This window comes from Pan paniscus, chromosome 16 (assembly GCF_029289425.2).
Source record: "Pan paniscus chromosome 16, NHGRI_mPanPan1-v2.0_pri, whole genome shotgun sequence".
Taxonomy (NCBI): domain Eukaryota; kingdom Metazoa; phylum Chordata; class Mammalia; order Primates; family Hominidae; genus Pan; species Pan paniscus.
Window position 1 is genome coordinate 30891005 of NC_073265.2, and position 21621 is coordinate 30912625.

Here is a 21621-nt window from a genome sequence, read left to right on the forward strand (position 1 = left end):
GGTGCAATTTCAGCTCACTGCAACCTCCGCCTCCCAGGTTCAAGTGATTCTCCTACCTCAGCCTCCTGAGTAGCTGGAATTACAAGCACCCGTCACCACACCTGGCTAATTTTTTTTATTTTTAGTAGAGACGGGGTTTCGCCATGTTGGCCAGGCTGGTGTCGAACTCCTGACCTCAGGTGATCCGCCTGCCTTGGCCTCCCAAAGTGCTGGGATTACAGGCGTGAGCCACCGCGCCCAGCCTTCCACACCACTTTGGTTAACCAGTAACCAAAGTAATTCTTTACTTCCTATGAGAATTATTCTATGATCCCTCAGTATAATTTAGTTGCTTTTTGTTTATACTTCCATTACACCCCAGGCAGAGAGCCAGTAGCTTTCTTTATTCTTTGTTGTCATCATTGAGTATTGGTTAACTGATAATAGTTGTCTGATAATTGATGGTAAGCTTTTGAGGGTAGGAATCATGTCTTTGTGTTCCAGGATATGTACATGGTAAGTGCTCAATAAATGTTTGACTTGAGGAATTAATGAATACTCTGTTCTTTTTTGTCATGTGCCTTTGCATAAGCTGTTCCTTCTCCTTAGAATGCCCTTCCTTCCCTTGTGTGCTTTGTCAACTTCTAGACATTCTTTAACACTAAGCCTTACTTGATACCTCAGTGTCAGTTCCTCCTACCACTAGGCTTCTATAGTTTTTCTTAATTTTAATTTTTTTTTGAGACAGTCTCATTCCATCACCCAGGCTGGAGTGCAGTGGTGTGATCTTGGCTCACTGCAACCTCCACCTCCCTGGTTCAAGCAATTCATCTGTCTCAGCCTCCCGAGTAAATGGAATTACAGGCGTGCACCACCATGCCTGGCCAACTTTTGTATTTTTAGTAGAGATAGGGTTTCACCATGTTGGCCAGGCTGGTCTCAAACTCCTGACCTCAAGTGATCTGCTTCTCTTAGCCTCCAAAAGTGCTGAGATTACAGGCGTGAGACACTGTACCTGGCCCTATAGTTTTTCTTTTGTATACCTCTTATAAATATTTGATAGTGCAGAGTAGGGATCTAAATGTTCAAAAGAGTGAATATGTATCATGAACATCATGGACTTGTAGATTGGATAAATATTTTCCAAATATAGAAGCCCATTTCCAAGTAACCTAGGTTATTTTCATCTGGTCTTAGTCCATTTTGTTCTGCTATAACAGGATACCACAGAGTGGGTAGTTTATAAACAATAGAGGTTTATTTGGCTCACAGTTCTGGAGGCTGGGAAGTCCAAGAGTATGGCACTGGGATCTGATGAGGGTCATCATATGGTGGAAGGCAGAAGGGAGCATGTGAGATAGAGGGGGACACCGGGGCAGGACTGACTTTATAACAACCCACTCTTGAGATAACTAACCCACTCCTGTGATAGCAACATTAATCCATTCATGAGGGCCCTGACCTCATGACCCAGTCACTCCTTACTAGGCCCCACCTCCCAACTGTTGTGTTAGAAATTAAGTTTCCAATGCAGGAACTTTCTGGGGACAGATTCAGACCATAGTACTTATGAGATAAGTTTACTGATCTTACTTCGTTTTAATTTTGTCTCTTGTTTTGATCTTCAGTGTTTTACTCTTATAAAGGCAGCCCTATCTCCAAATTCTGGATAATTTATTGTAGTTCATTGACTACATAGCCACTGATTGCAATGTCTTCCTCCACTTTCTAATTTTATTTCTCCTTCAAGAGTCAGCTGAAAAGTCTCCTCTTCTTCGTAAAGAAAAGTCCCCTTTCTTTTTTTTCTTCCCTTTCCCCTTCCTTCCCTGTCCTTCTTCCCCTTCCTTCCCCTTCCCTCTCCTCTTCTCCTTTCCTCCTTCCTTTCCCTTTTCCCCTCTCCTCTCCCCTCTCCTCTCCCTTCCCCCTTCTCCTCCCCATTCCCCCTTTCCCCTCTTACCCCTTCCCCTTCTCTTCTCCCCTTCCCCTCTTTCTCCTCCTCCTCTCCCCTCCCCGTCTCCTTTCCCCTCTTCTCTCCTCTCCCCCCTCCTCTTCCTTTCCCTTCTCCTCTCCCCTCCCCCTCTCCTCTCCCCTCTTTTCCCCTCTTCTCTCCCCTCTTCTCTCCGCTCCTGTCTCCCTCTCCCCTCCCTTTCCCTTCTCCACTCCTTCCTCTCCCTCCCCCCCCTCCTCTTCCCCCCACCTTTTTTTTTTTTTTTTTTTTTTTGAGACGGAGTCTCTTGCTCTGTCACCCAGACTGGAGTGCAGTGGTGCGATCTTGGCTCACTGCAAGCTCCTCCTCTTGGGTTCACGCCATTCTCCTGCCTCAGCCTCCTGAGTAGCTGGGACTACAGGCACCTGCCACCACGCCCGGCTAATTTTTTTTTTTTTTTTATTGTATTTTTAGTAGAGATGGGGTTTCATGTGTTAGCCAGGATGGTCTCAATCTCCTGAGCTCGTGATCCACCCGCCTCAGCCTCCCAAAGTGCTGGGATTACAGGCGTGAGCCATCGTGCCTGGCCTCCTCTTTCCCCTCTTATTTCCTCCCCTCCCCTCTGCCCTCTCCTCCCCTCTCCTCTTTCACCTCTCCCTTCTCTCCTCTTCCCTCTCCCTTCTCCCCTCTCCCCTCTCCTTTCCCCGCCTTTCGCTCTGATGCCTAGGCTAGAGTGTAGTGGTGCAGTCATAGTTCACTGAAGCGTCAAACTTCTGGGCTCAAATGATCCTCCCACCTCAGCCTCTGAGTAGCTAGGACTATAGGCATGCACCACCACACTCAGCTAATTAAAAATTTTTTTTTTTTTTGAGAGACGAGGTCTCACTATGTTGCCAGGCTGGTCTCTAGCTTCTGGCCTCAAGTAATCCTCCTGTCTTGGCCTACCAAAGTGCTGGGACTTATACCCTTTGTAGGTTTTGTATGTTTCTATAGTGTTCCAGAGGTTTTTCTACACTACCAACTACAGTTTTTCAATATGATTATTCTGTCTTTTCAATCAGAGCTTGAGCTTTTTGAGGGGATTTGTTTTTATTTATTCATTTTCCCCAGGGGACTTGTTTTTATTTATTCATTTTCCCCAGTTTTAGGGCTTAGCACATAGTTGATGCTTAATAAATATTCGTTTAACTCATTGTAGCCTTATTTACTTATGCTAATAAGGATAGAGAACCTCAAGAATGTAGAGTGGAACTAGTCATGAGATGAAAAATACTGCCTCTGTATAATTGCTACAATTTATAATCTATATACATATAATTTGCACCACATTCAAGTTGCTTTGAATAATCTTTATGTTCTCTATTTCCATACAGCTTTTACCTCTTTTTAAAACAGGCATAGCTGGGCGTGGTGGCTGACGCCTGTAATCCCAGCACTTTGGGAGGTCGAGGCAGGTGGATCACCTGAGGTCAGGAGTTCGAGACCAGCCTGGCCAAGATGGCTAAACCCCATCTCTACTAAATATACAAAAAAATTAGCAGGGTGTGGTGGTGGGCGCCTGTAATCTCAGCTACTGGAGAGGCTGAGGCAGGAGAATTGCTTGAACCCGGGAGGCCAAGGTTGCAGTGAGCCAAGATCATGCCATTGCACTCCAGCCTGGGTGACAGAGCGAGACTCCATCTCAAAAAAAAAAAACAACAAAAAACAACAAACAAACAAACAAACAAAAAAACCCACACAAAAAATAGGTGTTCCCTGCCTTCCAGTGGTTAGATCACAGCTAACAATTTTAGTAAAGGTCAAGATTATAAAATATTTTGAAGTAATATTTAAAATCCAACCTAGCAAGACCCCATCTCTACGTTAAAAAAAATATATATTAGCCAGTTGTGGTGGCGTGGCCTATAATCCCAGCTACTCAGGAGGCTGAGGAAGGAGCATCACTTGAGCCCAGGAGGTTCAAGGTGCAGTGAGCCGTGATCATACCACTGCACTCCATCCAGCCTGGGAGACAGAGTGAGACCCCATCTCTTAAAAAAAAAAAAGAAAAAAAAAACCCCTTTTGGTTTACTTTTCAAATAAAACAAGTTTCCCCCACCTTTTTTCCTCATATAAGTGATATGCCTGGAGCTTAGTTTAAACTAAGTGTAACTTAACCTGCCTCTTCCTTTGCCACCATGTGTTCCACAGTTTTTCCTAGTTATGTGGTGATTGGGTGGGTCTGTCTGACCTTGGTTTCACTACACTGTTCTGTACCGTTACCAAAGTTCCAGGATCTTGCCCCACCGTAAAGCATTTCCTGTTTTCAGTGTCTCCCCCACCCTGATTCCCAAAGTAGCTTCTTAATCTTGTGGCTGTCCTTTGGTCTCAACTGAGATGTCTCTTGGCTAATATCCTCTTCTTCTGTATTGTTACTGATGAGGAGAAGCTGACTCTTGACTTCTTGGCAAAGTGACTTATACTCCATCACAGTCCTGTTGTATGTATTTTTTTCTGTGAACATCAAATCTTAGCTATCTAGGGAGGCTGCTGTACGGCTGATCAGTTATTTCTAAATACCTGTCTGCAAAGAAGTTTTCAGTGGTATATCACAGAATAAGGACAATGTAGTGAATTTTTCATCTATCTAAGTGTATTAAAAAGACTATTATAATGAGATGTTCTTTCTAGTGGTTTTTAATCTGAAAATGAACTTTTTAAAAAAAAAATCATAGTAATAATAGATGATGGATGTTTTGTAAGATAAATTTTGTTCACCTTATGATGGTCCTCTAAATACTTTTTTGGGATATCTTGCTGGTCTGTGATGTCCAATAGTTGGGGAATTCCTGCGTTGATCACCATAGCTCTTTTCCCTGAGGCAGTATTGCCCTTCATGTAAAGGAAGGATGGCTTCTTTCATATGCATTTGTAAACAATTTTCCAGTATATTTTTCTCTTATAGGCTTCTTCTTGATTTTTGCCTAATTCCAAAGTGCTGAGATTACAGGCATGAGCCACTGTGCCATCTTTTAAATAAAGATGGAGTCTCACTATGTTATCCAGGCTGGTCTCAAACTCTTGGGCTCAAGCGTTCCTTCCACCTCCTCCTCCCAAAGTACTGGGATTACAGGCCCGAGCCACTGTGCCTGACTGACATTTTCCCTTTAGAATTTAGTAAAACAAATTCACTGTTACTAAAGTGTCCTTTCTTTAATATATTTGCTATTTTTTCTTGTAGATGAATATATAACAGATGGTAGTCTCCATTACAGCTTGTTGCTTCTATTGCCAGATGGTGTCATAACATTTTTTCCAATTTATTCTAAGGATCTGTTTGTTTTTGTTGATTTTCTAGGTAATACATTTGTCCCTCAGTATCTGTGGGGGATTGGTTCCAAGATCCCGCCCCCCGCAGGATACCCAAATCCTCAGATGCTCAAGTCTCTTCTATAAAATGGCATGGTATTTGCATGTAACCCATGTACATCCTCCCATATACTTTATTTTTTTAATTTACTTTTTTTTTTTTTTTTGAGACAGTCTTGCTCTTTCACCCAGGCTGGAGTGCAGTGGCAGGATGTCAGCTAACTGCAACCTCCGCCTCCTGAGTTCAAGCAATTCTTGTGCCTCAGCCTCCCAAGTAGCTGGGATTACAGGCATGTGCCACCATGCCTGGCTAATTTTTGTATTTTTAGTGGAGCCTTGCTGTGTTGGCAAGGCTGATCTCGAACTCCTGACCTCAAGTGATCCGTCCACCTTGGCCTCCCAAAGTGTTGAGATTACAGGCGTGAGCCACCGTGTCTGGCTTTTCCCGTATACTTTAAATCATCTTTACTTATAATACCTAGTATAATTTAAATGCTTTGTAAATAGTTATACTTTTTTTTATTTTGTTGTATTGTCATTTATTTGTTTTATTTTTTCCACATATTTTTGATCCACGATTGGTTTAATGTGTGGATGTGGAACCCACAGATACAGAGGGCAGACTGTATCCAGTCAATGGGCAGTCAATAAGACTTTCCTAGAAAAATATTTGTATCTCCTCAAGTATCTGCCCTGTCAACATTTATCTATTCCCCTAAAGATAAATAATTTGGGATAAAAGTCACTGGGTGCTAGTTTTTTAAAATCACAACTCTACCCCTTTGGGAAATGTTTGCCAAAGCCAGGGATATAACTGCGTAATATAACTTCAGTATGTATTATGACCCTGTTTTCCAAACCTCACATTGTTGGACACTGAATCAGTATTTGATATTTAGACTTGCCTAAAAAATGAGGATCTGTGGTTTTCTATTTATTTATTCAACAAATATGTGTCCACCCTATCCCAGGCATTGTGATCAGCAGTGGAATAGAGTGGAGCTAATGGTCTAATGCGGAAGACATATTAATACTTGGTTTTAAAAATAATTAACACAGTTGTGGTAAATGCTGTAAAGAAATACAGGGTACTATGAGAGCATATAACTGGAAGACCTTACCTGATCATGAGGGTTAGGGCAAGCGTCTTAAAGAAAATACGCTTAAACTTAAGTATGAAGGGTGAATAGAGTTAGGCTGGAGGCATCTGGGGCAATCTTCTTAGGCAAGGGTGAGGAACGTGGTTATGTGGGCTTGAGATGTGGGGCAGCAAGGAGGAATGGTGTTTCTTTCTCTCTCTCCCTCTCCTCTCTTCTCTCTCTCTCTCTCTCTCTCTCACTCTGACACCCAGGCTGGAGTGCAGTGGCATGATCTTGACTCACTGCAACCTCTGCCCCCTGGGCTTAAACAGTCCTCCCACCTCACCCTCCTGGGTAGCTGGGACCGCAGATGCACACCACCAGGCCCAGCTATTTATTTTTATTTTTATTTTATTTTTGGTAGAGACAGGGTCTTGCCATGTTGCCCAGGCTGCTCTCGAACTCCTGAGCTCAAACAGTCCGTCCCACCTCAGCCTCCCAAAGTTCTGGGATTACAGGCATGAGCCAGTGGGTGTTTCTTAATGAATGTTGATTATATTCCGTAACATTTCTGTCCTTCTTTTCATCCTCCCTTCTCTTAGCATTTTCCAAAACATGCTTTTAATCATATTACTATGCTGATTAAGAAACTCTTTTCTTTCTTTAAGAGACAGGGTTGGGGGGTAGGTCTCACTGTTGCCCAGACTGGAGTGCAGTGGCACAATCACAGCTCACTGTAGCCTCGACCTCCTGTGGTCAAGCATTTCTCTCACTTCAGCCTCCTGAGTAGCTGGGACTGCAGGCACCACCACACTTGGCTAATTTTTTAATATTTTGCAGAGATGGGTTCTCACTATGTTGTCCAGGCTGGTTTTGAACTCCTGGGTTCATGCGATCCACCTGCCTTCTGCCTCTGCCTCCCAAAGTGCTGGGATTACAGGCGTGAACCACTGCGCCCAGCCCAGAAAGTCTTAAAAGTTCCTCTTTGGGTACATTATTAGCTCCTTGAAGGCAGATATCTTGCCATTTTTAATTCCTTAAATTGTTAATTTTTAATTCCTTAATTCCTTCATTACAGATATTGGTGGCAATCATACTTTGCCCCCCAGCATGACTTGATTTCAGCTGTAGTACTAAATGGTGGGCAAGGATGGAGTTGTCTATGATTCTCTTTTTACCCTCTGCCTAGGACCTGAATTTTCAGGTTGGCTAGTGAAGGCCCTTTTTTTTTTTTTTTTTTTTTTTTTTTTGAGATGGAGCCTTGCTCTGTTGTTCAGGCTGGAGTGCGGTGGCGCGATCTCGGCTCACTGCAACCTCCACCTCCCTTGTTCAAGCAATTCCCTTGCCTTAGCCTCCCGTGTGGCTGGGATTATGGGCGTACGCCACCATGCCCGGCTAATTTTTTTATATTTTTAGTAGAGACGGGGTTTCACCATGTTGGCCAGACTGGTCTTGAACCCCTGACCTTAGGCAATCTGCCTGCCTTGGACTCCCAAAGTGCTAGGATTACAGGACTGAGCCACCGCACCTGGCCGAAGGACTTTTTGTAAAAACAAAACAAAACAAAAAAAAACCAAGCATCTTTTGCAACTCAGTCTGTATGTAGCCCTTATTTTATGAATGTTCTTTATTATATTGATATTTTAAACAAGGCCATAGTCCAGGAGTTTGTTCATGGTAGTGGTTTCATCTGAAGAGTGAGGTCTTTTTGTCAGTTGACAGAGGATGTTTTAGAAATCAGAACTGAAAGGATTGGATCTGAATAGATTGGATGAGGAAGTTTGTCTTGGTGGATTCTGTTACTTAAGTTGTGCCAATCTTTGGGGTTCTGCTGTAGACATCTGAAAAGTGCATGAGGTGCCAGCCTTTCCCCTATCCTCAGCATATAGTAGGCACTCAGATATTTGCTGAATAGGAAAAGTGTGCATGTAAATGAGATAGTGCCTATGTGTTTATAGAACAATCTAGGATCAAAACTGTGTACATTCTAGGCCAGACTGTTTAATTGCATGCATTCTCTCTAGTTTTTTGTTTGTTTCCCCCTTAATATTCAGAAAAATCTACTTGAATGTGCAGCCTAGGAAAATCAAGGCAAAGACTTTTGTGTTAGGCTGGACCAATAAGTTGAGCTATGATAACTGAAAAAGGTGGAACTTAGGAGCATCACTTTAGCAGTTAGCTTGGCATTCTTAAACCTTCGGTTATATATGGATGCCTTTTAAAGGAGGAAATTTCTTACATTATCCAAAGTATACAACCAAGAACTTTAGTATGAGAATGCTGCATTAAAAGTTGAATGTAACCATTTAAGTGGTTACTCAAAGCAAACAAAAAATAAAAAAGAAAAACAAGTGGTTACTTGGTACCTGCATGATGGTAAATCCAAACTGGATCCCTGAAATGTGTGTGGTGGTATGATTATTTTTAGAATATCATCTAAAAACACTTAAAAGTTCTCATAGGACCCTCAGATTCTTGACATCTCCCGACCTCTCTAGGTTAGGCGGACTCCACTTTGAAAAACTATGGATAGTTTTCCTCTCCCACCGAGATCTGTAGTACTGAATCTTCAAAGTTCAGCGTTGTTTTTTTTTTGTTTGTTTTTGTTTTTTTAAAGTATCTAGTATTTAGTTATATGTTTGCCTGGTGTAGGAAAGGAGTACCAAAAGAGAATCTCCATTCCCCTTCTTCCCAAGTTGTCCTCACAGATCCCCCAGTTAGAGAGATCATTTGGGTTAACTTGTCTCTTTGGGGATGCATGGTTGTTAACCAGTCATTCACACCCTATGATCATATATTTTAATGCTAAATCAACATAAATTTACTTCTTCCCCAGAAAATGGAAAATTTTTATGAGGAAACCTCAGATCCTTGAGAGGAAGGCATTCTTGGTAAGGTGGGAGATTCTGACAGGGCAGCTTGTAGGAAAGAAGTTCTTGGGTTCAGGGAAGAGGAGGAAGGTGTTAAACTGTTACTTTTCAATTTTGCCTAGGATCTTGAATGCTCTTGCTGACCGTGCCTGACTTGGGGTTTCAGAATGCCTTCAGAAGTCTCTAAAGTAGCCTACACGTTTTCTAGTTCAGACTATTCCAGCAGTTTCTGTCCATGTTGTTGTATATCTCCTCAGGAAGAGCAAAGTGTAGAGAAATATGACCTTCCTAAGTAAAAAGTAGGTCAGATCAGTAGTGTTGGATAAGCCTCCTTCTGTTGACTCCTTCCTTAGTCTTCTCATTCTCCTTCATAGTGTTTTGTATTGTCACCTAGCATGTCACGTAGTAGGTTCTCAGTGCTTGCTAATTCTTATCAAAGAAGGCAGTTTTGGATCATTGACCACAAAATCTGCTCTCCTACTCCCTACTTCTTTTTTGCCTTTTAAGAAACTACGCTTCCTTTTTACTGGTGTCAGGAGCACAGAAGAAAGAACAGCTGGTAAGGAGTAGAGAAGGAGAAAGAAAACTACTTTTTGAAGGTTAGGAGAAATACTGTCCATTGATTTACTTCAGCAACTGCCTTACACATAATAGATATTCAGTAATACTTTCTTTGCACCTCATAGCTTAAATGTCTTGAAGAAACAAAAATTGAATGCACAGGATCAAGGCACTAAAGCTTAGATAACACACTCCTGCATCGTTTCCCTGTTTTATCAAGATATCTTTCATCTTTATATCCGGCAATTTAGTGGCAACTCTTCGCTTTCCAACTGCGCACTGAGTCTTTCGGTCTCCTCCCCATTTTCCTAGTCGTCTTCGGTTGTGGATGTTGTAAACTCGACCATCCGTCTCTCAAGGTCTTTGGCTTCAAGGTTTCCCAATGCTCTGGAGCTGTCCAAGCCCCGGTACTCCGGGGAGGAAGACCTCAGATTCATTTGACGGGCTTGTGGAGGTTGGGGGTCTGCGGAGCCCCGTGTGGGTGGGGCTGGGCGCGGCCGGGGCGGGGCCGGCGAGGAGCCCTAGGGAAAGGGTGAAAGGCACAGTTGAGAAAGGCCCGCCGAGCATTGGTTTCACAGTTTCCACGAAGGCTTCGTGTGCAAGCCTGAGGAGTTTAGGTGCCTCCCTCCTGCCTCGCCTTTCTTGGTTCTAGAACCTTCAGTAGGCTTTTCTGGGTTGCAGGAACCCGGAAAAGCAGCGGCTTCCACTCTGGGGGCGGGTCCCAAGGGTCTTGCTGCTGCTCTGGGGCCGTTTGGACTCCTGGTGTTGGGGGAGGGGTCAGGGAGGTGCTGCTCGCGTCTCCTTTTGCGCCTGCGCGGCGGGCTCTGAGCGGGTAGGAGCGCGTGCGCGGTGACGTGGACGTCCGGTGCGCGCGCGCAGGCTCTTCAGCTGGAGCGGACACACGGTGTGCGAACCGAACAGAATAACCCGCCCCCAGCGGGATGTGAAGGACTCCGGGTGAGGCCGGCCACGCCCCGCACGGTAACTCTCGGGCCTGGGTGGAGGGCATCGCTTAGTACTGGCCCGATTGGAGTTTTTCGAGAGTTTGAAGCTCTTGTGTATTTGAACGGCGTGAGAAACGTTCCGCTGAGAGAGCTTCGCACGCCCTCGCCAGGCCGGGCCTTGCGCGGGGCCGCCTTTGGCGCGCCCCTGTGGTCCCTGAGCGAGGCTGCGCATGTCACCTCGCGCGCGTCCCCGGCCTCACTTCCGCGTCGCTCAGCTACCTAACTGGGAACATCGACGCCAGAGAGAGCGGCCACGAGGCGGGAGGGGTGAGAAGCGCCCATGGCTCGGCCCTGCCCTCGCGTGTGTGGGGTGCCGCTCCGCGTGGTACGGTCCGCGTGAGGACTTCTCGCCCGGCGCCGGGCTCTAGGTCGAGAGCCACGCTTACACGCTTTTCAGTTTAGAGCTTAGGTCTCGTGGTTCTAGAACTCCAAGGGAAACGGTGTCGGCGTCGCTTTTCTGAGGAACTTGGCGCAGCGTTTTGACACCTGTGCAAACGTCTTTTCTAACAAGTAATTTCCGGCCAAATTGTTTGAGGCAGGACGTCAAGTTTAATAAAGGAGGGCGAGGAAGTGAGCTGTAGGAGTGGGGACTTGGTAAACAAAGGACCGGTGGTGTGTAAGTGCAGAAATGAGGGAGGGGAAAACAGGTGGGAAGAGCAGGTGTTATTTTCTTTTTTCCTCTGTGGGGCAGCCTTTTACCTAGTTCTGTTTATGGGGTTTCCCGTTTCTGTTAAATGGTCAAGTAGGTCTCTGCCCTCAGTGCAAGGTATCTGGGACATTAACATCACCCCCCCCTCCGCCCCCCCAAAGCTCCAGTAGCCAAAGTTGAGGAATCTATGTGTCAGAAGAATATGGAGAAACTAGGGATCGTTTCAGACTGGGTCGGGAGTGCAAAAGTGGTAGTGTCTTGCTGTACAGATTTTTGCCTTGCCTTTCGAACCCTGGGAATGCCTTCTTCCTCTGGCCGGGGTGGAAGCAGGAACGGGTAAATGAGGTCTGAAAGGAGGGGTTACTGATGGCAGACCAACACGAGAAACCAAAGTGCACTCTTTTATTGGGAAGATAACTTTCCCAAGGTTCGCCTCGCCGGAGCAAACACGTGGATCATGAGAAGTCTCGAGCCCACCCGCGCGTGTTGTTGTAGAGCTTGCCAGGCTTATGCGGCTGAGTCCCTGGTTAACTGCTTGCTCTGTTCGTTCTTTTTGGGCACGATGCCGCGGCTAGGCTGCAGGGAAAGTGCCTGGGGGCGGCGTGACGGCTGCTGGGAAGGGGGTTGGCAGGGGAGGGTCTGGTGGCTGGTTCTGTAGTCTCCAAGGTAACAGAACGCGGCTGGGTCCCGCAGAGCGATCATCGGGTTCCGGCCGGCGGCACGTGATCTGTCGGGACTCTTCCCCGGAAGAGCTTTCCTTGCGGCATTTTTTCACGTGGTTCTTGGCCAGCTGTCCTTTGCAGTTGAAAAGCGGCGGTTTGTGGGTCATTAATAGTCGACGGCGTCTGCTCCTCTCGGGGAAGGCAGTGAGACCGAGCCTTTTACTTTCCTGCGTATCGGAACAGCGCTAGTGTTTCTTGCCGCCAACGGTTGTTTCTAGCGTTTGTGTGGGTTAAGTGGGTTAGGTCCACTTTACAGAAAACACAGGCTAAAGACTTGAGGAAATTCAGTGCCCTGGGTACCTTGGCATACTTACTTCAAGTTTGACTACTGCCAGTTTCTGCCTTAAAAGTTCTTCAAATTTTGCTTACCCAACTGCTAGAGACCTGTCAGCTTTCTGGCCCTGAGTTGTAGTTAGGGTCCATTCTTAGGAATAAAAAATACTCCTGCGGCTAGCAGTAACAAATGATATCTGGGAAGAGAAGGAGGCAGTACTCTCTTACGCAGGTGCAATTCTGTGCCTTAAAACCTAAAAGTGTTTCAGATAATATTTTGACATTTGCCCTATAAGGTTGTGACGATAAAATGCCCAGGATATTGTCTGTTCCGAAGTGAGTAGTTCTTAATAAATGGCAAGTACCATTTATTAAATTAGTAAAAATAAGCAAATGATGGTTAAGAGCGATTAAGAAAGTATTAATAGTTGGCTATTTTACTGTCTTTGCCACCATTTGCTTTCATTTTATTATATTTATATCCACATTCTGTTTTTAAGAAACTTAAAATTTCTTGACCCAGTGTTTATTGGTAAATACTGAAATCTGAGTGAACCTGTTCTCTTGAAATTTGAGTTTCACAAATGTAATTTAACCATATTCTTATAGTGAAGGATTATATTAAGGAATATACTAACATCTTGGTGCCTGCCATACTACTGTATTTATTGTATGAAAGGTTGTAGAAGTTTGTAGCAATTTGGAATACGTTCAGAATGTGTTGCTTAGCATTTGAATATTTGTGTTTTTAAATAATGGTATTGACTTGGAATTTTGATTTTGTGTGACTAATTTTTGGGGTTGAGCACAGTAAATTAATCATTGAATTAGGAAACTATCTAGTAAAACTAGTGTATTTTGTGAGTTGTATGAGGATCATTGCTTTAGTAGATAAACATTTCCCAAAGAGGTCACTGGTGAAAAGACATTAAAATAGGGAGTCTGAAATTGTAACAATTTATGGAACTTGTTAGATTACTTACCTAAAAAATGTTTTCTATGATAGCTTTTGTGTGTGTATATGTCTTCTGGTGTGACATTTCAGAGTGTTACTGAATTTTCCCCTCCACACCTTATTTTGTTGGCTTTTTATTGTAGCTATTTTATCTAGATTTAAAAAAAAATTTGATGTTGAAAAGCCGAATTGAAAGTTTTTGAATGTTAAGGTATATATATACCAAAATTCTGGTTTTCATTAAAGCTTTTAGTTTCCCAGAGTATTTTTAGGATGTTGCTAGAAGATTTATTTCTTCATGAGTAGCCTACCCTTTTCTTTTCTTTATTATTATCATTATTGTTGTTGTTATTATTATTATTTTGAGACCGAGTCTCACTCTATCTCCAAGGCTAGAGTGTAGTGGTGCTATCTCGGCTCATTGCAACCTCGTGCCTCATCCTCCCGACTAGCTGGGACTACAGGTGCGCAACACGACGCCCGGCTAATTTTTTGTATTTTTTGTAGAGAGAGGGTTTTGTCTTGTTGGCCAGGCTGATCTTGAACTCCTGACATCAGGTGATTCGCCCGCCTCAGCCCCTCAAAGTGCTGGGATTACAAGCGCGAGCCACCGCTCCCGGCCTACCCTACCCCTTTCTAAAGTACATTTGAGTTTTGCGGTTGGCTTAAGTAGACTTTAGAGTGGTCTTGGTGTGTCTGAAACAGCTGAATATCCTTAATTGACTGCCCTTTGATTAGAAAATTCAAATGTTTTACAATATTTATCTTAGAAAAAAAAGAAAATTCATATGGTAGCTCCAAACCTAGGCATATGCTTATAGCGAAGTGGAATCTGTGCCTAGATTGATGTAGAATAAGAATTTCATTCCATGTTCTTAAACCAGTAGCTGTTATGGCTCAAGATAGAGATGGTTTTAGTCATAAATTAGGTCTTTAATTCAATGCATTTTCATCAACTAATGGATTAATTTGATTAGTGGAGTTAAAAAACCGGCCTTATACAAATCATAAGTCAGAAAGTTTGTTTTCCTGTCTTCAGGCACATTTTTACATTTTTTAATTATATGCCTGTGCACAAAGTTGAAATAGGTTGATATGACTTCTCTGCACTAATATTTTGCTTCGGCAGAAAGAAAAACTCAGTGTGTGTATATAAAGTTAGTGTAAAATTTACTTCAAGTGCAGTCTGATTTTCACCAAACTGGGTTTTTGTCAACTGCATCTTTGACATTTCATAGATTAATCTTTAAAAGACAGTAATTTTTAAAGAATTGGTTAAAACTTCTCTGTCTTGGTTTTACCGGTAATGATCTGAAAACCAAAATTTTAGTTTATAGAAAGATAATGTTTAAGAAATTCGGCACCTTCTCATGTAATTTATAGGTTTGGGATAACTAAATTTTTTTTCATATACTTCTTTGCTGCCTTAGTCATATTAAATGCACCTAAGGATGTTGTGCTCACGTGGAACACATACACACAAAGGATGTTTTGCATACTTATTCACAAAAATAGTTGGTGATTTGTAATAAAACCTTGAAGTTTATGAATTAATAAGTACAAGCTAGGAGTTTGCATTGTTTGAATTATACATCATTGTAGAGGTATTTTTTTTTTGCCAGTTCTTTAAGCTTTAATATTTTACCTTATTTGTGACTTCCGTTTAGTTTTGTTTTGTCAGTCTCTGATAGGTATCGCCTAAGTGTGTTAGTTTTAGAAAACCAATCAACTTCATAGGTAAAAGCTTGAGGCAGCTTTTGAAAAGAATCACTGTAAATTTTATCTGTCTTTTAAAAATAAACTTCACATCAGAGGAGAGATTTTTTGTTGTTGTTGTTCCTGACCTTTCCTGATATTAGTGCTTTAGTGTTGGGAAGTGAATTTCTATTTTTATCTCTAGTCATAATAGGAAACAATAGTAAACCTTTTGAAGTCTTGATTTTAAAAATATCTATTATCTATAGACTAACAGATATTTTAAGCTTTGGAGCTGTATGACCAATCTTGTAAGAAGAGGTAAAATTCAGATTAGGTGCTTTTGCTGCTCATCATTAGCTCTGATGAAAGGTAAAATACTTTTTAATTATAATGAAGAAGACTAATAAGTGGCTGAATTTGATTAAGATTACTGACCCACTTACACAGGAGTGGTGGTGATGTAGCATCTTTCTTTTTGTATAAAAACTGGAAGCTGTAGCTTTAATTTAGCATATGAGTTCGGTTGATTTTAGCAATCAGATTTCGTTTTGGTTTTTTTTTTTTTGAGACAGGGTCTCACTCTGTCATCTAGACTGGCGTGCAGTGGCACCATCACAGCTCACTGCAGCCTTGGCCTCCCCACCCCCAGGCTCAAGGGATCCTCTCACCCCAGCCACTCAAGTAGCTGGGACTACAGCTACACACCATTGTAGAGATGGAGTCTCACTGTGTTTTCCAGGTTGGTCTCAAACTCCTGGGCTCAAGCGATCCTCCTGCCTCAGCCTCCCAAAGTGCTGGCATTATAGGCATGAGCCACCATGGCCGGCCTCATTTCTTTATTATAACTTTTTATTGAGATATAATTCACATAACATATAATTCATCATTTTAAAGTATACACCAAAAAGAAATCCCACACCCATTAGCAGTTAGTCCCAGTTACCCCTTCCCCTGAAACCACTAATCTACTTTGTTTCTCTAGATTTGCCTGTGTTGGACATCTCATATAAATGGAATCATACAATATATGTGACCTTTTTCTTTATAACCTTTAATAATTAACTAATTTTAACTTTATTTTTTATTTTTTTGAAGAGACGGGGTCTCACTCTGTCTCCTAGGCTGGAGTGCAGTGATATGGTTATGGCTCACTGCAACCTGAACTTCCAGGGCTGCTGAAGGTGTCCTCCTGCCTCAGCCTCCTGGCCACCATACCTGCTTTTTTTTTTTTTTTTTTTTTTTTTTTTGGTAGAGACTGACTGGCTATTTTGACCAGGCTGGTCTTGAACTCTTGACCTCAAACGTTACTCCCACATGGGCCTCCTAAAGTGATGGAATTACAGGTGTGAGCCACTGCACCTGCCCACCTGGCCTATGTTTTAGTTTTTAAAGGTTGTGTGTTCACAAGGCACAAAATTTAGAAAGTGTAAAAGGGTATCTTTTCCAAGTCATCAAGTTTTCCTTGGATATGACCAATACTACTGTTTTCTTTTCTGTCTTTCCAGAGATAGTCTGTGTAAAGCAAATATGTACATGTTCTTTTTCATTCTTTGGCTTTTTATTTATTTTAAAGACCGAAATACTGTCTATTTCTTTGATTTTAAAAAGGGAAAATCTTTTACAAGGGTTGAAAAACTACCTGTCAGGTACTATATTCACTGCTTGGATGATGGGATCATTAGAAGCCCAAACCTTATATTATGCAGTAGACTCATGTAAACAAACCTGCACGTGTTCTCCCTGTCTGAAGTTTAAGAGGTACAATAAAAAACTTTTAAAAGATGTGTGGCATAATTTACAACTCTTCTGAACATTTTACGCTTAATATATCTTGTAGATACTTTTTGCATGCATTCATTAAGCTTATACATTCTCTTTTATGACTGTTAACATTCCACTCCATGGATGTGTCATCATTTGTTTTACCATTTTAAGGACTTCTCTCTTCCTGTCTAGTCTTTTGCTGTTATAAGTGGGAATGCAGGGGATAATCTTGTATAGATATCATTTATCACAGGTGTATGTATTTAAAATAAAGTCCTATAGTGGGTTTTAACAGTGAATTAAGAAAACTTAAAGTCCTGGAAAAAATTCTTTGTCATAGGATGATATATGGATTTGTACTTTTGATATTTTCAAGTTGCCCTCTCATAGAGATTCTATTATTTTATACTCCCAGTAACTGCTTAGGGGAGAATGCTGGTTGACCTAACCCTTTCCAGCACTACCAGGCTTTGATTTTTGCCAGTCTGATAAGTAAAAAAACAGTATCTCAAGATGACTTTAATTTGCTTTCCTCTTAACTATGTACATATTCATAGCCATTTGCGTTTATTATCCTTTACTCATTTTTCTGTTAGGTATTTGGTCTTGTTGATTTGTAGGAAGCCTTTAAAAATTATTATTACTGTTAATGTATTTTTTTTTTTTTTTTGAGTCAGAGTCTCGCTCTGTCACCCAGGCTGAAGAGCAGTGGTGCCATCTTGGCTCGCTGCAACTCCACCTCCTGGGTTCAAGCAATTCTCTTGTCTTAGCCTCCCGAGTACCTGGGATTATGGGCGCACACCACCATGCCTAGCTAATTTTTTTATTTTTAGTAGAGACAGGGTTTCACCATGTTGGCCAGGCTGGTCTTGAGCTCCTGACCTCAAGTGATCTGACCTCCTTGGCCTCCCAGAGTGCTTGGATTACAGGCGTGAGCCACTGCTCCCCCGCCGCTATTATTTTTTAATAGAGACGGACTTTCACTACGTTGGACAGGCTGGTCTGGGACTCCTGACTTCAAGCAATCCTCCTGCCTTGGCCTCCCAAAGTGCTGGGATTATAGGTGTGAGTCACCATGTCCAGCCCCCTTTTTATATTAGGGAAAGGAGTTCTTTATAAGTTGCAAATACCTTTTCCTGGTTAGTTTGCTTTTTGATTTTGCTTAAATGATTTTGCCAGATTAAAAAATTTACAGAATATTAAATTTTATTTTATTTTTATTTCTTTGAGACGGAGTCTTTCCCTGTCACCCAGGCTGGAGTGCAGTGGCGTGATCTTGGCTCAGTGCACCTTCTGCCTCCTAGGATCAAGTGATTCTCATGCCTCAGCCTCCTGAGTAGCTGGGACTACAGGCGTGCGCCACCACACCAGGCTAATTTTTAAATTTTTAATAGAGATGGGGTTTCGCCATGTTGGCCAGGCTAGTCTCGAATTCCTGGCTTTAAATGATCCACTGGCCTCGGCCTCTCAAAGTGCTGGGATTGCAGGTGTGAGCCACCACACCTGGCATTATATAGTATTAAATTTATCACTTTTTTTTTTTTTTGGCCTTACTGGTTTTAGATTTTGTGTCTTATCAAAAAACTTTTCTCAGGATTTAGGAATAAAAAAATTAAATATTAGATTCATCTGGAATTTATTTCAGTGTAAGGTCCATTGAGTTCCAGTGATTTGTCATAGCTTCTTTAAACGTGTGTACTAAGAAGTTAGATAGCTTTTTACTTATTTATGGAACCATGTCTTCTGAACCATATGAAAACTAATTCTGTATAATTAGCTCTTTGGGATGAAAATGGAAATTTACTTATTTAATTTACTCATCACTGGGGAACTTGCTATATAAAGGAATCTTCTGGTAAATTCATAAAGTGTTAGGATGCTTTAAAAATGCATAACCTTCAAATTTAACTTTTTAATTTTGTATACTTTTTTTATAATGAATATACTCTTTTGTTTCTTTGTGTGAGATTATAGTATTTATAGTGAATTGTTAGAGGATTAGGATATAAGCACCTTAACTAATTAGATTAAAATGAACTTTAAAAAATGATTAGATATTCCAGAGTAAATATTCTTACTGTGATTGAAAGAAAAGCTTAGAAGCAAAGTCTTAGAAGAATTTGGGAATATTTTGGGGATAACATAATCGTTCTTGTATTTTTGTTCAAGAAATAAATACTCACTTGATTAAAGGGTGTTTTTTGTTTTTGGTTTTTTTTTGCCTGTTTCTTAGGATGGGAAGGCCATTGTGACTATGTGGTGATTACAGTTGTCTTACTACTGTGTTTCCTACTGAAATCATGGAGGAGAAACAGCAGATTATATTGGCTAATCAAGATGGTGGAACAGTGGCAGGAGCAGCACCTACCTTCTTTGTCATCTTAAAGCAGCCAGGAAATGGCAAAACTGATCAAGGAATTTTGGTTACTAATCAGGATGCCTGTGCTTTGGCTAGTAGTGTGTCATCACCAGTAAAATCTAAAGGGAAGATTTGCCTTCCAGCTGATTGTACTGTGGGTGGAATCACTGTTACCCTCGATAACAATAGTATGTGGAATGAGTTCTATCATCGAAGCACAGAGATGATTCTGACCAAGCAAGGAAGACGCATGTTTCCTTACTGTCGTTATTGGATAACAGGTTTAGATTCAAATTTGAAGTATATTCTTGTCATGGATATATCTCCTGTGGATAACCATCGTTATAAGTGGAATGGTCGTTGGTGGGAACCTAGTGGGAAGGCTGAACCTCATGTTTTGGGGAGGGTTTTTATTCATCCAGAATCTCCTTCCACAGGTCATTATTGGATGCATCAACCAGTTTCTTTCTATAAACTCAAACTTACCAACAATACACTGGACCAAGAAGGGCATATCATCTTGCACTCTATGCATCGTTACCTGCCGAGGCTTCATTTGGTGCCTGCAGAAAAGGCTGTGGAGGTGATACAATTAAATGGCCCTGGTGTCCACACTTTTACCTTCCCACAGACTGAATTCTTTGCAGTAACAGCTTATCAGAACATTCAGATTACTCAGCTGAAAATAGATTACAATCCATTTGCCAAAGGCTTTCGGGATGATGGGCTGAATAGTAAGCCCCAGAGAGATGGAAAACAAAAGAACAGCTCTGACCAAGAAGGGAATAATATTTCCAGTTCTTCTGGTCATCGGGTCCGTCTTACAGAAGGTCAGGGGTCAGAGATACAACCAGGTGATTTGGATCCTTTGTCAAGGGGTCATGAAACATCAGGCAAGGGTTTGGAGAAGACTTCCCTTAATATAAAACGAGACTTTCTTGGTTTCATGGATACTGATTCAGCACTTAGTGAAGTTCCTCAATTGAAGCAAGAGATTTCTGAATGGTAAGTAGTAGTTTTTCTGTTCTTAGAAATAAAAGGAGGATTGAGATGGGCCAGGTGTTGGATTTAACATCTTGGTTCTGTGGAATGCTACAGATGTTGGTAAATGTAAGCCACTATAAAATATACTACAACTGCTTTTACATTCTGTGAAGTGACATCATTTTTCTGTAATGAGAATCAGTTGGGTTCAGGATCTAGAATTGTAGGCAAATTGGATAACTTATCAGAATTATTCATATGTATTTAGAATGTTCCTTGATATCCTTGGGGGATTGGTTCCAGGACCACCCAAGAATACCAACACCTGACTACATTTGAGACTCCATCTCAATTAAAAAAAGAAAATCATACCAATTATGACAACATAGATGAGCCTAGAGAATACTATGCTAAGTGAAATAGGCAAAACAAAAAAAGACAAATACTGCAAAATATTCATAAAAGTAGAAAGTAGAATGGTGGATGCCAGGGGGTAGAGAGAGACTGAAAGATGTTGGTCAAAGGGTACAAAGCTTCAGTTATGCCAGGTAAATTTTAAAGAAAGAGTAAGCATACTATTTTTTTTGAGATGGAGTCTCGCTCTGTCGCCCAGGCTGGAGTGCAGTGGCACGATCTCCGCTCACTGCAAGCCCCGCCTCCTGGGTTCACGCCATTCTCCTGCCTAAGCCTCCCAAGTAGCTGGGACTACAGGCGCCCGTCACCACGCCCGGCTAATTTTTCTATATTTTTGGTAGAGACAGGGTTTCACTGTGTTAGCCAGGATGGTCTCGATCTCCTGACCTCATGATCTGCCCGCCTCGGCCTCCCAAGGTGCTGGGATTACAGGCGTGAGCCACCGTGCCCGGCCGTAAGCAATACTGTTTTAACAAGTAATAATTTTAAGCTTCTTCTTTGGTTGGGCAATTTATGGATTAGGATATCCCTCAGGCAGTAAATTCACAAATATTAGATACAAATAACGACTCTGAATCCATTTTGTGCCTTATATAGATAAGTTTTGTTTCCATTATGATTTGGCGTTATTTTTCTTCCCTTCTTCAATTACAGTAGGCCCACCACATCTACTGGTTCTGCATCCACAGTTATAGCTGGCCAACTAAGGGACTTGAGTATCCTCAGATTTTGGTATCTGGGGAGGGTCCTGGAACCAGTCCTCCTCAGATACAGAAAGTTGCCTGTAATCATGAGTTGTCTATACAATCAGTATTCCATGGAGGCTGCAGCTGTGTATTCAACTAACCACAAATCCAAAATATTTGGGATGAGATGGGGGGGAGGATTTCACAAAGTTCCAAAAAGCAAAACTTGAATTTGACTATTGTGAATGATGCTGTTTTTTTCTTTTTGTTTGAACTTGCCTTATTTTTGTTTGTTTATTTTTTTTGAGACGAAGTCTCACCCTGTCGCCCGGGCTGGAGTGCAGTGGTG

The 21621-nt window shown here is 41.9% G+C and overlaps 1 protein-coding gene across 17 annotated transcripts in view; it reads left to right on the forward strand.

Moving 5' to 3' along the window:
- MGA (MAX dimerization protein MGA) overlaps positions 1 to 21621 on the forward strand; it is a 162882-nt gene that overhangs the window by 30749 nt on the left and 110512 nt on the right. For 4 of the 17 annotated variants that reach the window (XM_008952002.5, XM_008952008.5, XM_003826619.6 and 1 more), the window contains exons 1-2: positions 2037 to 10745; positions 19063 to 20193. In XM_008952002.5, the coding sequence (XP_008950250.2) occupies positions 19130 to 20193 (1064 nt within the window). In that variant the 5' untranslated portion in view covers positions 2037 to 10745; positions 19063 to 19129. Of the gene's footprint in view, positions 1 to 1018; positions 10746 to 18784; positions 20194 to 21621 lie in introns of those variants that run through there. The other 13 variants (XM_055098656.2, XM_008952000.5, XM_055098657.2 and 10 more) reach the window with 9 other exon arrangements.